This window comes from Falco rusticolus, chromosome 6 (assembly GCF_015220075.1).
Source record: "Falco rusticolus isolate bFalRus1 chromosome 6, bFalRus1.pri, whole genome shotgun sequence".
NCBI classification, from domain to species: Eukaryota; Metazoa; Chordata; class Aves; order Falconiformes; family Falconidae; genus Falco; species Falco rusticolus.
This window is the reverse complement of record NC_051192.1, coordinates 19,057,561-19,073,397: the sequence shown is the minus strand read 5'-3', so window position 1 is coordinate 19,073,397 and position 15,837 is coordinate 19,057,561. Positions and strand designations below refer to the sequence as shown.

Below are 15,837 nucleotides of genomic sequence, written 5' to 3'. Positions count from 1 at the left end.
TTCTCAGCTTTCTCTTCAGTCCCATGTAGGCACACTATCTTTAGTTAGATCTAGCCTGGTAAAAAGTAACAAAGAGGATCTGGAAAGATGAATTACAGCTTTAAGAGATCAGGAGAGTTGCTTATCAGAATGTTCTTTCTTAGTTCCTCTTTTGAAAATCAAATATGTTAGAATCAAAGGAACATCCTGAGTGGCAGGGTTTTCTGCTAGAAAGGCATGATGCACACATCGTGTTATGACATGCAGTGAAGAGCATGCGGTTTGCTAATTAGTTGTATTGTCTGGGGTTCCACGGCACAACAGCTGCAGAAATGTGTTGCTGAACCCTGGCATATGGGAATTCTATATTTTGAGCAATGTTGCAATGCCTGGCAGGAGACAGCAAAGTATGGAGAGATCTGTGGTGAACGGTCCCACCTCCTTTAAAAACTGGCTGACAAAGGAAGTACTGTTCCCCTCTTTCACACTTTTTATTTCCATGTATGTTCTTAGCTGTTCAGTGTGTGATTTCATTGTGTTAAATTGCATATTTTGGGGGAAAAACGTATGTTCTTAAAACAGTTATTTTCAGGCTGAGGATGGAAGCATATACCTGCTAAGAAAATACTTGCAAAATATTGCATGAAAGTACTTAGCAGACTAGTCTATTAACATTGCTATTTAAGCTGAAACTTGCCTTGCAGATTTGAAAACAGTGGCAGGCGAAATAAAGCAAAATTCTTCTTCAAAAAGTGCCTTGATAATCTTGCCCATCTTAGTAAAGAAATCTGTGCCATATGCATAGTTGATTACACTCTGTTTGCCAGCTCTAGTGACAAGTGCTTCTTCTGGCTCTTAGTTCATTGTTATTACTAATTTCAGCAATAGTTGAGGAAGGGCAAGTCAGTCTGTTCTTTTATACATTTTTTCAGAAGATTTGGCTTTGTGTGAACTTGTTATACCAGTGAAACTCATAGCAGAATACTGCTGAAGGCAAAAATTGCCTGGTGCTACTGTGATGGAAGAAAACCAGGTTAAACATCAGTGCCCAGAGCTCTTTGCAGACATGGCAAATAGGAAAAAGTAGCTTCTTTTTTATTTGGCAATTGAGCGATCTGTTCACTCCAGGAAACTCTAAGCAGGGAGTGTTTGCAGAATTTCCTCTTGGTTACCATACTACTGGTACCAAAGAAATGAGAGCAAGGACTTGGAGGCACCTGGCCCCATACTCTGACTTCCTTTTCATAACATTTAGGACAGTCATGATTAAATTTGTTGGAAAATCTATGGGATAGGGACTTTGTGATGAATTAGAAATAAACTGTAGAATATTTATAATGCCATATAAATAAATGCACTGGAGACAGAACACAGAGGCTGAAAAGTTTGTAATGTCTGGACTTTTGTTTTTATTTCAGCTCATTCAGACAAACAAATTGAAACATTATCCCAGCATCCATGGAGACTTCAGCAATGACTTCAAGCAGCCATGTGTTGTGTTCACTGGACATCCCTCTCTTAGATTTGGGGATGTGGTTCATTTCATGGAGTTATGGGGAAAATCTAGCTTGAACACTGTTATATTCACGGGTAAGTAAAATGCAGATATCATTATCAAATTAGCAATAGGTTATGCACTCTGGTTAAGTGTGGCCACATTCAGAAGGGCTTTACGCATTTGTTCTGGGGCAGAAGTTTCTGACTTCAATAGGAGCTCATCTAAATTAAGACCCCAGGATTGTCTGTAGGGACAAGTGTAATTATTGTGCCATTTAATTCATTTTAGCCCTGCAGAGCCAACCTTTGCCATGCAGAGTCCATTCCTGCCATTTCTAAGCAAAATCTTTTGTTATTCACAGCAGTAAAATGCCTACAGGAAATTAATTTTTTGATTAAAAGCAGCTGGCTGCAAGTTAAACCCAGGCAAGACCTAATTGATGCTGGTCAGAAAGGAGAAACACTTCTTCCTATTCCATTGGAATCACAAACCTTTCCTCATCCTTTCTCCCGCCCTTTCATCAAAACCTCAGGCAACCAGACAGTCTGTTTCAAAAGATGTTTCTGTCATCTCTGCTGTTTCAGAAGTGTGCACCCCATACAGACCTGGCAGTAGTGATCTGTGCCGTTGCTGCCTTTTGGCTGAGCTTTTTTTTCAGATAATTTTTGGCTGACAGACACATTTGTATCTGAAGCTGAAGGTACAGCTCTAGCTAATACCCTGGGGAGCTGTTTCCTTTCTCAATGACTCAAGCTGCCAGGGGCACAACAGGTCTTTTAAATTCCTCCACTTCTCCCAGTCTGCTTCTAGCGCTGACCCTACTTTTAATGGATTTAATGAATCAAGCCCTGTCCACCTCAGAATGAGCTGTGGTCTGAGATCCACAAGGTGGCTGCATCCTGGGACCATGCCAGTCATTAACGGCAAGACAAAGTACTTAAGAGAGGACATGAAGCTTTTGTGAAGTCTAGCAAAGGGGTTATCTTCCAGAGTTTGATCCCCCTTAAAAATGCTTCAGGGTCTTCCATCAAATTGACGTTTTGTCCGGATGTCTTTATGCCTGCTGTGTCATCCAAAGAGAACCCTACAGCGGGCACTCCAGATCTGTGACGGCAAATAATCCCGTAGGCCATTGCTGCTGATTTTATGTATAATGAGCTCTGGTATAAGTAGGAGATGTGATATATTTAACTTAGCCATATAAAAAAGGTGTGAATTTTGCACTAGGAGAAAGTAATTAGGAATGGGAAGGAGAACACTGAGTAACTGATCAAATCTACTCCCACAGCAAGGGCATGACGGAGTCCCACTGTTAAGCTTTTTTTCCTCGTCTTTAGTGAACAGGACTGCTGCAAAGCACATAACCTTCTAAAGCAAAGCGGGTTGAGAAAGGGTTATTTCCTTCCTTCTTTGTTTTTTTAACTGTAGGCTTGAGGCTCGTGATGAGCAAGTCCCAGATTGGTACCAAAAAGTGTCACGGTATCATGGTACTGTTAAACCAATTTGGAAAGATTTAAAGGAGTGTGTAATTAGCCTGACTGCAAGGGGAGGAAAGATACAAGGGGGTTTCTGCTGAGCAGATAAGTCACTTAAACCTAGACTGTGTTTATGCTGTGAAATGGCGCATGGTACCACAGCATTAATATCCTAGCTGTTACAGTACTGATCACTCCTGACCTTCTGAGGTAGTTTCAGGAGATAGGCCCTAATTACACTTAATTGGTAAAATTGCAATATAGATATTCATTATCTTAGAAATAGTGAATTCTGCTCCAGTTGAGGCTTCAGTTAAAACCAGTGTGTGTACACCCTTTGCTGGGCTGTGTATTTCATGAATCCCTAGGAAATCTGTGGCATTAATTATGTTCTGAATATGCTACTCACCATCCGAGGGTGTCAAAAACTGGCCTTTAATGGCAAGAACTCTTTGTTTTGTGCCTTCTTATAGAGAGGTAATTGACCTTTCTGTGTTAAAATGCAATTCTTCTGTGAAATGAGGAAATAGAGCAGCTTTCTATTAGAACGTGACCCTACCAAGTTGTTAAGGCATCTGAATGCAGTTGAAACAACCTGTGGATACATTAGGTCATGATCTTTGAAATTCGTTCCCAGTTTATACTTCATCCAGTTAAGATCTGCTTTGGTTGTAATAACTTTGGAGTGCACAGTGATTCCAGGTGCTTGTGGTCAGTGGGATCCTGGGGTGCATTCAGAGGGGCATGGCCAGCAGGTCGAGGGAGGTTATCATCCCCCTCTGCTCTGCACTGGTGAAGCCACATCTGCAGTGCTGTGTCCAGTGCTGGGCTCCCCAGTTCATGAGACACGGAGCTGCTGGGGAGGGGCCAGCAGAGGTGACCAAGCTGATGAGGAGCTGGAGCATCTCCCTGGTGAGGAAAGGCTGCGGGAGCTGGGGCTGTTCAGCCTGGGCAGGAGAAGGCTGAGAGGGGACCTGAGCGATGCGCACAGGTACCTTAAGGGCCAGTGTCAGGGGGCCGGGGCCGGGCTCTTGTCAGCGGTGCCCAGCGACAGGACAAGGGGCAACGGGCACAAACTGCAGCACAGGGAGCTCCGTGGGGAGAGCAGGAAAAACTTCTTTCCCTTGAGGGTGCCGGAGCACGGGGACAGGCTGCCCAGAGAGGCTGTGCAGTCTCCTTCTCTGGGGACGTCCAGAGCCCACCTGGACACGATCCTGTGCAGCTGCTGTAGGAGAGCCTGCTTGAGCAGGGTGGGCTAGGGGATCTCCAGAGATCCCTTCCAACCCTGACCATGCTGTGATTCTGTGATGGTTTGCTTCCAGTGGCCACATTTGTCTGTGACTTTTGGACTCTGTGCCTGTAGGCTTACCCACTCAGCAAGATGTTCTTCCTTATGACTGTCTCAGCTGGAACAAAGACATCTATGTCTACAGAAATTCCTAGCGGATTGAATTCTTCTGTTCTTAGTAACTCCAGTAGAAACCTGAAGCACCTCCACTGATGCCCAGGATTTATATTGTTCAATTACCTAGTTTCTCCTGTTTTAAGATAAGATCTCCTGTAGTTATGAAAGAAATTTGGTCAATTGAAGCAGTGTGTGATGTCAGATGATGTTCTAGCTTTTCCAGTGAAAGACTCCTAGTTTCTAGTAATTAGGACCTTTAAACTACAGGCCATTCGGTATTGTTAATGATGACACTGCATGTTCAGTCCACAGGAGCTAGGTAGTCTCCACCTCTCCAATTTGTAATGTAAAAAACAACTACAAGAGAATATAGACTAAAACAGCAGCTGCAGCCAATAGACAGGACACCAGCTGTGAGTGAGCTGTAGTGCTGCTCTGCTTGCTTGTGTCATCTGCAAATGTTACCGCTGAAGGAGTATTGAATAGATTATTGATTTAAAATATTGAATACCACTAAGCCACAAATAAATTCTAGAATAAGACATGGTAGAAAGAAGTCTGCTTCTTGCCCTTTCTCCAATAACAACAATGCTTTAAAAACTAACTCCCTAGGAGATCTTAAAAACAGCTCATGCATGCCACATTAGTGCTGTACAGTGGAAGATTTTATAACTCAGTGTCACACTGTAGTAAATCAGATGTCTTGGGAAAAAGCTAAAGACCTGTAATTCTGTCAGGAAAGTCAATATGTGTCCTTGACGAGAACTGTCTTCCATCAGACAGGTGACTTATGGGTTTTGGTAGTTTCAAAACAGCTATTCTTGTATGTCACATGAGGAACATGTGAGACTACCTCAAGTTCTGTTTTTCACGTTCTAAATCTTCAGAGTCCTGTGTTAGAATTCCTTCATTAGAATTTCCCACTTTGCCAAGGCTCTGACATTCTGATTAGTTGTTCAGAGACTATAGACTGGATGCCATTTTGGATTCTTAGATCAAAACAATCCCTGTCTGTACATTATCTGAGCTTACTGATTGAAAAAGGTTTAGTCTGAATAGGTGCTGCCTCAGGGCATTCTCAGATACAAGCAGTCAAATCTCTGTCATCCACAAGACCAGATGATATGGAAAAGCTCCCTTCTGATAACGTTTTGAACTTACTATTTGCAATTTCATTTTACATCTCCAGTGTAAGACCTGTGTCTGACTTAAGTTTTCTGGTTTTTCCCAACGAGTTTTAAAATGTCGTCTGATTTAACCCTAATTGATCACTGATGATTCTTCAAATAGCTACCTTCTCAGTAGTCTCATTTTTGAAATCCTATTCATTGCTATTAAACTTCACTGCCATTAATTCCCATTTTTTACATTGATATTTTTAGACTTTGTTTCATTGCCACTAAAACATCTGCTTTTAGCTAGCATGGCTTTTTGCCCAGTATGATTTTCATTTCATGTTTGTGCATTCATGACTTTTTGGACATCTCATAAGATGTTCTTGTACAACTATCATTTTTTGTTAATATTTCTCACTTTGATGTTCCCAGGCAGTTATTTTGACAATTGCTTTAAACTTGGGAAAATTATCCCTTTGACAGTTCCAAACGTATGTATCACTGGCTGATGCTATATTCTGTTCTCACAGGGTAAATATAACCGCATCATGATCACTGGTACTTAGCCAGCAGCAGATTTTTAGGCTAGCAATTAACTTGTCTTTATCAGTAGAATGAGGCCCAATATTGAATGTTGGATGCCATGCTGGGTGCTGAACTTCCTGTGGTAAAGTTTTAAGGACTTTTTTATTGCTGTCTACCTGAGAAATCCAGCCAGTGCTCTCCTCAGGGTGATGTCAGAACATAGAAGATGGCTGTCTAAATCTAGACTGAAGTATCTGTACTGTATTTAAGTTTCCTTTAAGTTCATCCTTCTACACAGCCTGAGCAGATAACAGAGAAATACCTCACACTGTTTTGTAGCAAGGCTTGGTGGTTTGCAACTGCACTTCACTCTGCAGGTTGTCCTTTGAGGGCCCGTGGTTCAGAATAGTCTGGCAGATAAGTCTTTCATACACCCCCTTCCCTTTTTCTCATTCCATACTTACCAAACTAATACCAGTTTTTCTTTTTCTAGCATTCCCTTTATGTGATCTATCCCACAATTATCAGGTAGACAGTGATGGCATAAGCTTTTCCACACCATTAGTTGGTGACCCCCAAAATGAGGTGGCTACTTGTATCCTACACTGTGTCACCTGTGAGCCTTACGTTTCTCATTCGCCAAAAAATCAGTATTTTGCTGTAGTATTCTCAGTGTTGTATTACTTTCTGTGTGAGTAAAAGCCCATTCAGAGCATGACTTTTCCCTGGCTAACCTCTAATGTGATTTTTAAAAGTCAGTAATACAAGTACAAGGGAAGCTGAGACTTGCTGGGTCTAATAACGATACCAACTACTGAAGTTATCACAGCCCATCTCTCCTTCTGGATAGCCCCTACCGCAAGCAACCTTCAGTTCATCCTGGCCTGAACTAGAACTGATCTGCTGGCATAACTAACTGTAAAAAGCCCAGCTGCCTGGCCCTTCAACAGGAGGGCTCCCTACAGTTCCACTTGCATTGTATTAAAATTCGGACCATTGTTTTTCCACCAGTCTAAACCTGGCACTTGGATTTAAAAGATATATATACATATATACTGTAAGGAAAAAGGAGTTGGGAGGTAATGTGTCTGCAGCAGAGGACGTGGGTACATGTTTATCAAGATGCAATCTTTATGCTGCATTTTTGTCATAGTGAAAAGCAAGCTGACATTTGGGTTGCCTTATGATACCAAAAATGATTACATCTTGCCTTCTTTTACTGGATCTGATTAAAAATAAGAGGTGATGTTTTTTGTCTTGATTAAATTTGTTATAAAAATCATGCAATAATGTGTTCAAATGAAATAGTATTGCTCTGTTGCTTGATTAAGGTAAGACTAATTGTGGGCATAATTTTCATCAAATTAACTGAAAATAACGGGTGGGGGAAGGAAGAAGGTAAGAGAAATCTAACAGAATTAACATTGCTGAACAACAGCGTGTCTAGACTAGAATGTGGGATCAGAGAAGAATCGGGCTATCTTTGTTCTTAATAGGCATTCAGTGTTTTCATCATTTCTCTTTTCAGAACCCGATTTCTCTTATCTGGATGCCCTGGCTCCTTATCAACCTTTGGCGATGAAATGTGTTTACTGTCCCATTGACACAAGACTGAATTTCATTCAGGTGTCTAAATTACTCAAAGAAGTCCAGGTAGTGATTTTTCTGTTGCATTTTCTTATGTTTCTTCACACACCTGAAATAATTAGGCCAATTATGAACAACTGCTGCATTAAACAATAGCAAAATCCAGGCAACACCCAGATCCTTTTATTCATGAGGGAGCACACAACACTGAGCTCTCCTTTATCATCCGGCTCCAAAATGAATATGGCATGCCATAAATGCCAAATGACTGCCAGCCTCTGCTCAGAGCGGCTGGAAGATCCCTAAAAGCTGAGAGTGCAGGGCAAATGGTGTGTACATCCCTTTCCTCCTTTTTAGGTGTATATATAGTCACAGAATCACAGAATGGTTGGGGTTGGAGGGACCCCTGGGACCACCCAGCCCACTCCCTGCTCAAGCAGGCTCTCCTACAGCAGCTGCACAGGATCGTGTCCAGGTGGGCTCTGGACGCCCCCAGAGAAGGAGACTGCACAGCCTCTCTGGGCAGCCTGTCCCCGTGCTCCGGCACCCTCAAGGGAAAGAAGTTTTTCCTGCTCTCCCCACAGAGCTCCCTGTGCTGCAGTTTGTGCCCGTTGCCCCTTGTCCTGTCGCTGGGCACCGCTGACAAGAGCCCGGCCCCGGCCCCCTGACACTGGCCCTTAAGGTACCTGTGTGCATCGCTCAGGTCCCCTCTCAGCCTTCTCCTGCCCAGGCTGAACAGCCCCAGCTCCCGCAGCCTTTCCTCACCAGGGAGATGCTCCAGCCCCTCATCAGCTTCTAGTCCTAATAACTTCACAGTCATAATAACTTTTTCCCACATTCTTGGTTCCTGTTTGTTTGAATAAACCTGGCTGTTTCTAATCCAGTCTTAATGTATAGGGTAGCAAGTGCGAGTGTCCTCAGCACCCTCAGCTTTAACCGTCTCTTCTGCTCTTTATCCTGCAGTTGATACTTGCTTTAGTCCTGGCACTGCTGTTCCTGTGTTTCACATTTCTTCCAAATCCACTGCTTTCCTTAGTCAGTTTACAAAACCCGGACTTCTTCTGTCTAGGAAGAAGGCCAGAGCATTCATGTAGTCTCCGCTTTCCCCCCTTGACTCTTCTTGGCTTTACTGGCCTCTCCTTGTCTATCCTGTTTGTTTCTACTGAAACTGCTTTCTGACTCATGACATAATTAAAATAATACCCTGGTTTTTTTCCTGGCTGAGCTTTCCCCTTTGTTCTATCTTCAACTGGTTGAACACAAAAAATACGTACTCTTCCATACCTCTTAACAGTGTCTGGATCATTTTATCTCATTGTTCTGTGACCTGGCCTGTCATCACACAACTAATAGCAGTTGCCGCTGCCTGTTTTTCAGACAAGCATCTTCTTCCCGTTTTACTACTGAAGTGTAATGCTGTTTCCAAAACAGTTTGCAGAAATGCTGTCTTGTCCTTTGGCTTTTAAATCCTGCAGTGATCCTTGTGGCAACCAGCCTGTTTATTCTTTGTTAATATATTGCTGGCAGGTCATGAAAACTCAGAGTTGCTTATTATGCTAATGTTTTTGCAGCCTTGCATATTGGTACATCTGCCTCACTCCGTGCCATTTTGTGATGGTCACCACTACTGTCATTTGCTTCCAATCTAGGTGACAAGGATTTGGAAGAAAAAGCTATTGAATGTTCTTTTTTTTCCCTGTCCTTATGGCCGCTAACATGACTGCTGATAGGGAAGTGGTTATTAAAGACACAAATTTAGGCCTTGTTACTCTGGCCACTGTTGTTCACAAAACGAAGACTGCCTGCTCTTGAACAGTTTGTTCCAGTACTGACTGGATCTTCTGGATTGCATCTTTTTGGTGTGGTTTTTTTTTTTAAATACAAATAAATTAGCCTGCTAATTTATTTACAATCTGTAAACCTCCTTATGGCAATGATTACTGTTGCAGGGCAGTGCAAGAATCAACCAAATTTTTTTGTCAGTCACCTCACTCTTCTTTTGCAGCCTCTCCATGTAGTTTGCCCAGAGCAGTACACCCAGCCACCACCCACCCAGTCTCATCGCACAGATCTGATGATAGACTGCCAGCCCCCGCCAATGTCCTACCGCCGAGCAGAGGTGCTGACCCTTCCGTACAAGCGGCGCTATGAGAAGATTGAAATCATGCCAGAAGTGAGTAACAGAAGTGGGGGAAAAGATGGTGGCTTCTTGCCACTGCTGCAGGTAGCCCCTTTGAGTAAAGATACCTTATGGCTGTGATTTAGTGTTGACTGTGATCATGTAAAGCGCTTTCTGTCAAATGGAGGGCTAAGAAAGAAGCATTTCTGTGAGAGAATTTCACTGTGTAAACTAATGGGAATTGAAAAAAACCATTGTGGACAAGCAAAAGGTATGTTTAGGTGAATTGGCCTTTGCAAGGATATATTGCATCTCAAAATACAGAAAAAAGGGCAATCTCTGCTAGCCACCTGTGGGGCAAGCCCAGTCAAGTTGAAGTTCCTGCTGTAAGAAATACCCTTTCCTTTGAGGAGCAGTATTCAGTTATATGTTAAAGGTATAGTAGTAAAATGGCTCATTTCTATTACAACAGTTTCAATAAATGGTTAATTCCTACAGGCTGCTGGAGTCCAACAGGCTAATGGATTGCTTGTAGCCATCTATAATGTGGACTACTTATGCCCATAACTTCTATTAATAATTTATTAACCCCATAAATCAAATATAAATGTACCCATAATACAAAGGGTGACCCATATTCTAACAGGCATGATCTTAAAATATTTTTTTGACAGTCCAATCAGCACAAATGTGTCCTTGGATCAAAGGTGATAGTGGCTTTTTACAAGGAGGTGTTACTGCCCTTTGGAAACGGTTGAATATATGAGTCTACTTTTCATCAGAGAGTAGAAGGAGGAAGTATCCTTAGTTAAGCCAAACATAAAGTACAGAACTGGTAGCCAGGTAACAAAATCTCTCAGCCAGTCCGTAGCACCCATTCTTCCCATTTCGTGTGTGCATCAGTTCTATTAGTTGCCTGCCCAGCCCACTGGTTAGAGGATTGCCAGAGACAAGGAGGGATTTTTTAATTAGAAAATATACTTGGATGCAACTCCATCAACACATATATATTTAATTGGTTTTGGAAATTGTATGTTTATTGGATCCTATTAAACCTAAGACTAGTAAGATGTGCCTTCCATTCACCAGCATGACCAACACAAACCTTACTTTCTGAGTGCAGAGCACCAGCACATGGTTTACCTATTATTTAGATTCCACTGAAGCTTTAGGTTTTCCCCTAAACTGTGAGGGTGTTAGTGAGCCTTTGTATGTGAGCGTCTCTCTTGCGTCAGCCCTGTGAAGAGGGTGGATACCAGCTTTCCCTGCAAACAGAATTCAAACTAGCACAGATGCTACAGATGAATATTCACCAACCCTCATAAATTTTGAAGTTCGTATCAAGGGAGAGAGTTGTCTAAAAGCTAGACTGGTCCATGGGAGTTGCAGGTTCAGTTTCTTGCTCTGTCAAAGTCTTCCTAGATGATCAGCGCAAGTCTAAAACACAAAATGCAGCTCACATTGGAAAGGCCACTGAGGACTGCAGAGTTCTCTGGCAGAGCTTATAAGTCTGAAGGCAGTGCCATGCTCATGGGGCTAGACAGCATCAGAAAACAAGTCAGTGTTTCTCTTTTTAGCTTGGCTGTTGGCAGCAAGATCACTTACACTTGAGGCTCAAGAGGCCATGTGGATGCAGTCTCCTTGGTAGCCACTAATGTGAAAATGCTCTCCATTTCTAAGGCAGATCTCCAGTGGTTTTTAGGTGTTGTCTGTCACTGAAGCAAATGAATTCCTCCTGTACTTCTGGGTAAAAACAATGCGTAGAAATAAGAACATTTGCCAAAACTTCTGGGCTCTTGGAGGAAGGATGCACTGTAGATAATGTGGTATTCACCAGCCTGGGATGGGTATCAAAGAAGCATGTAGAAAATGAGAGCTGGTTTCTGTTGCATTCACTTTGACTTGGAGAGTTCGAGCAGAAAGCTGCACAGGCAGGAATATTGACCGAAATGTCCCTTTTTTTCCTCTAAAAAATTACGTCAAATTATAGTCACACAGGAGCCCTAGTTTCAAAGCTACCTGTGCTCAGGGAATAGAAACTTCACTTGTGATTTTCCATGTCCATGTATTTATTCTTCCTGGTTCTAAAGCTGCACTTACCAATTTGTTGCAAAAAGCTACTTGGTATGTAATGATGCTCCTGAAAAGACTTTTTAATACGATACAAAAATCAGGTAGACCAGCTCCTCTCTGAGACTTTCAGGAAAGCTGTCCTCCTTCCCTCTGGTGTCAGGGAGGTAGTGTTTGCTTGCCTCAGGGGGTTCTTTGAGCGTTAGACCCATTAGTAGTTGTGTGCTTGCCTCTGAGAGCAAGGCTGTGATTCAGGGCTGTTGATAGGAGGCCATTCCCTGGCACTGAGATATGCAAATCATCCTCAAAAAGAAATCTTGCTCGTTCTTTTTAAGGGAACTTGCTAGAGGAGTAGCAATGCCAAATTTGTAGTGATCACAGACTGTCTTCCCTGGATAATCTCTATTTCAGCATGTCTTCATCACATCACTGTGTGAGGATAGGCTTTGCTTCCAGCTTGACCTGCAGAGTGGTGATAAGGCATGGGAGGGGTGGTATGTTGTCTCCCACCCTCTCTGACTTTGGCCTTTGAGTCTTAGCAGCATAGCTGGTAACCGCTGAGAAGTGTAACTGCATCATCTCTCCTGCTCAGTGTAAACAGTTGCAACAGTCAATCCCAAAGGATCATAGTTTTGTTTTCAAGTAAATAGGAGAAGGAGGAAGAGACTTTTTCTAGGCCCTATATTTCCTTTGATGCTAACCCCCTAAATAAGCACCTTACCTCCCTAATTATTTTTATGTGCCATCTGCATGGCTTGCCTCGTTCCCTTTCCCAGCCCTGCCTGTCTGTCCCGTTGTGCAGGGAGGTCGTTAGGATGTCCGGTGCGAGAGGCTGATGCAGATGGCCTGTTGGGTTCAGGCAGGGTTTACACAGTGGTAGCAAAAAATGTCTGTAACTTCCCCTTCTTCTGGCTTGGTTGTGCAAGACAGGATTGCAGATAGGATAGATGCGGCTCCTCGGTGGGGAGTATTTGCTGCTTAATGTTTCCTTTTCGGTAGTTTCATCCAGGAAGACTCTTTAAAGATCCCTGAATATACAGGAATTTCTATACTTCAAGGAAAGGGCATTTATTTCATATAGGCTGCCACCATCTCTGGGGTTCTGTGAAGGCTCAAGTGGCAGTTGGAAAGGGTATTTTATAGCTCCTAGCAAACCTTGTGAAGCTTTGTTATTTGTCAAAGCCATGTTAGCCAAAAATGCATGATGAAATCCACCCTGGAAAAAAAAGTAATTGCTAGATCTGCTCCAGGGCTAGGACTTGTATCTAAAGTGCAGCTGAGAGTCTCATAATAGCCTTCTCCCTAACATCCACAGCCCCTTCTCAGAAATGGACATGTGCTCAAACTTCTGTCTGGATTCTTAAAAGCTTTTGAAAATCAAACAGTTGGCTCAGCATGGTGTCAGTCAATACAGACTGACGGTATGGTAGTGTGAAATTTCCTTTCCAAAACTGTTTCAGTGGCTCAGATTCTGGTCTGTCAGACTAATGTAAATTTACTTATACTGCTGGAGCTTGTCTACATTTCAATCCCCTCACCGAAGAGCAAAGTCAGGTCAAGCAGGACTGTTGTATGTTAATGAGATTGACACTCAGAGCAGCCTTTGTTTAGAGAGAGGTTTTAACAGTCTCAAGGCGCCAGGGTGGAATGGCTCTCAGAGGTATTGTGGAAACCTTTAGGCTTTAACTAATTTGTTCTTCTCGGCATCTGCCTTTCACTTTAAAAAATAATAAAAAAAAGACTGTTTCCTGGAAATTGGTTAGGCATTGTCTATTCACAGGAGAACGATGGGAAAATGGAAAACACCTTCTGGAGCAAACAGATAAATTAAACAGTAGTGTTTGAGCAAATAATGTGCCTACAGTTTAATTACAGCTGAACAATGGTGCGGATCACTTGATTCCAGCAGCAGACTGACTTCAGTGAACGCTCTGTGTTTTTAAAATATTCTATTTGGAAGTTCTTCAGGACACGGGCCAGTATAGGAGAGTGTGAATGTGCAATGCACAGCGCAGCATGAAGTGAAATTATAAGGAACTATAGTAGAGAAGAATTAGGAAAACAGCCACTTGGCAGCCCATTATAATTATGTCGCTTTCACTCCACCCTCCCCTTCTGCTGTCTTGACTTCTCTTTCCATGTAGGATCTTGCCAATTCCTTTTTGAGAGAAAGAAAGGCAAAACATGGCTTTCGTCTTACCTCTCAAACTTCCTTCCATGTTTCAGGGACTAAAGAGTTTTAATTTTTGTCTGTCTTCTAAATCCTCAACTTATTTTAGTGACCCCACATTATCCAATCTCTTGACCTCTCACTTTCTTTTCCTCCAAACATTCTCCCTTGCATAAAGATACTGTCATCTCACTTACCATAAAGTGAAATATAACCAACCTGCTTGCTCCTGCTACTATCATTCCTCCCTTCAGCTCCAAACTCACTGAATCCACTGTCTATAAAATTGCTTGGAGTCCCCCTCATTCTAGCACAGGCCTTTTGTAAGTTTGACTTCACCTTTTGACATTCCACCAAAACTACTCTTCTGCCACCTTTTACCAGCCTTTTCTTAGGTGAATCCAGAACCACTGGAGTCTGCCATCTTCCTGATTTATGTCATCAGTGTTGAAGGCAATCAGACATTCTTTTCTTCCTAAAAATGTCTCCCGCCTCATTCCCATGTCTCTTCTCTCTGTTAAGCCTCCAATGCTTCTGCAAGAGAATTCTCCCCTCTTTTGTGGGCTTTGAATGTCTTATCCTTCATTTCCTTTGCTTTTTTTCTTTTTTCTTCCCCCTGTACATTTTCACTGGTTGGTCTTATCCACAGATTGCCCTATTTAGATTGATGAAACTTGGATCTGCTTTTTTGCTCCCAGTCTCCTTTTCCCTGCCCACATTAATATCTAGGTTTGTTTCTCCTTCAGTTTTGATGGCTGACTAAGATAACACTCTTTTCTAGCCAGGTGCTCACCTTTCTCTTCCCAAGGAGCTTCAACAACATCACATTCTGACTTGACAATCTGACCCATAAACCGGTTACTGTATTTTGAATATTTTGATTGATGCCCATTTTATATCTTTCAAGTGACTCGTCTTTTGCATCTGTAAGCTGCTTGCCTTTACTTTGAAGATATTTCACGTCCTTGCATCCCATGCCTGTCCTTGGTCATTCAAGTTGGAGGCTAATATCTGCTTCTGTTCATTCTGGCTTCCACTGTCCTCTTGAAAGTTCCTCAGACAACTTCTTCTGCCTGCTCCCAGGCTGCGCAGCACACTGGGCAAGAGCTTCATTAAACAGCCATAAATCTACTTCGCTACACTTCTTAAACACCTCCTTAAAACTGTCTCTTGGATTGGCAAAAAGCCAGAGCTTAGTTTTAGTATGGAGACTACTGTTTATAATCCCACCCAGGATTACGTGCTATTGTTTGGTCAGTACCTGTCTTTTGGGTTTGATTTCAAGGCTTCGGGGGCAGGGTTCATCATGTTGATCTGGAGCCCTGGTCCGTTAATTGAACATGGAATAGAAGAGGTTTGTTTCATTGCTCAAAACTGCAGGACTACCCCTTCGGCTTGTTTTGTTTCTCCACTAAGTGTTGGTTCATGGAAGAGTAAAGCTAAGAGGTAGGCATTTGCGAGCAATAATATCAGAAACTTTACATATTTATGGCATGTTTCTTCGTCAGCTGAAGTTAATGAGACTTTAAAATCCACTCCAGAGAACTGTAGCAGACCCGCAGAAACCGAAAGATCTATTAAGTTAGGGTTAGTTTAGCAACTTAATCATGCCATTTAAAACACCTGGGTTCTGTAAAATCTGAGGCTGAAACCCCAGCAAGACATGACTTGGATCACTCACTAGTGATTACGTAGATGCCCTTAGTTCTAGGATGTTTGTTCTTTCTTGGAAATGCCCTTGTTCCTTCAAGTCTCATTGGAAAGATTCCTCAGTTTCTGTTCCACTGCTCAATGGCCTGCAGCATGCTTGTGCCTTGTTTAATATGCTTGCTGGTCATGAATGCTTACTCCACAGGCGTATTTAAATCTTTAGACCTTTCCCCTTTGGTGCATG

The 15,837-nt window shown here is 42.5% G+C and overlaps 1 protein-coding gene across 5 annotated transcripts in view; it reads left to right on the top strand.

Moving 5' to 3' along the window:
• The window catches only part of INTS9 (integrator complex subunit 9), a 72,865-nt gene that overhangs the window by 46,503 nt on the left and 10,525 nt on the right, over positions 1–15,837 (top strand). For all 5 annotated transcript variants that reach the window (XM_037391712.1, XM_037391711.1, XM_037391714.1 and 2 more), the window contains 3 exons: positions 1,398–1,569; positions 7,526–7,650; positions 9,590–9,757. In XM_037391712.1, the coding sequence (XP_037247609.1) occupies positions 1,398–1,569; positions 7,526–7,650; positions 9,590–9,757 (465 nt within the window). The remainder of the gene's footprint in view (positions 1–1,397; positions 1,570–7,525; positions 7,651–9,589; positions 9,758–15,837) is intronic.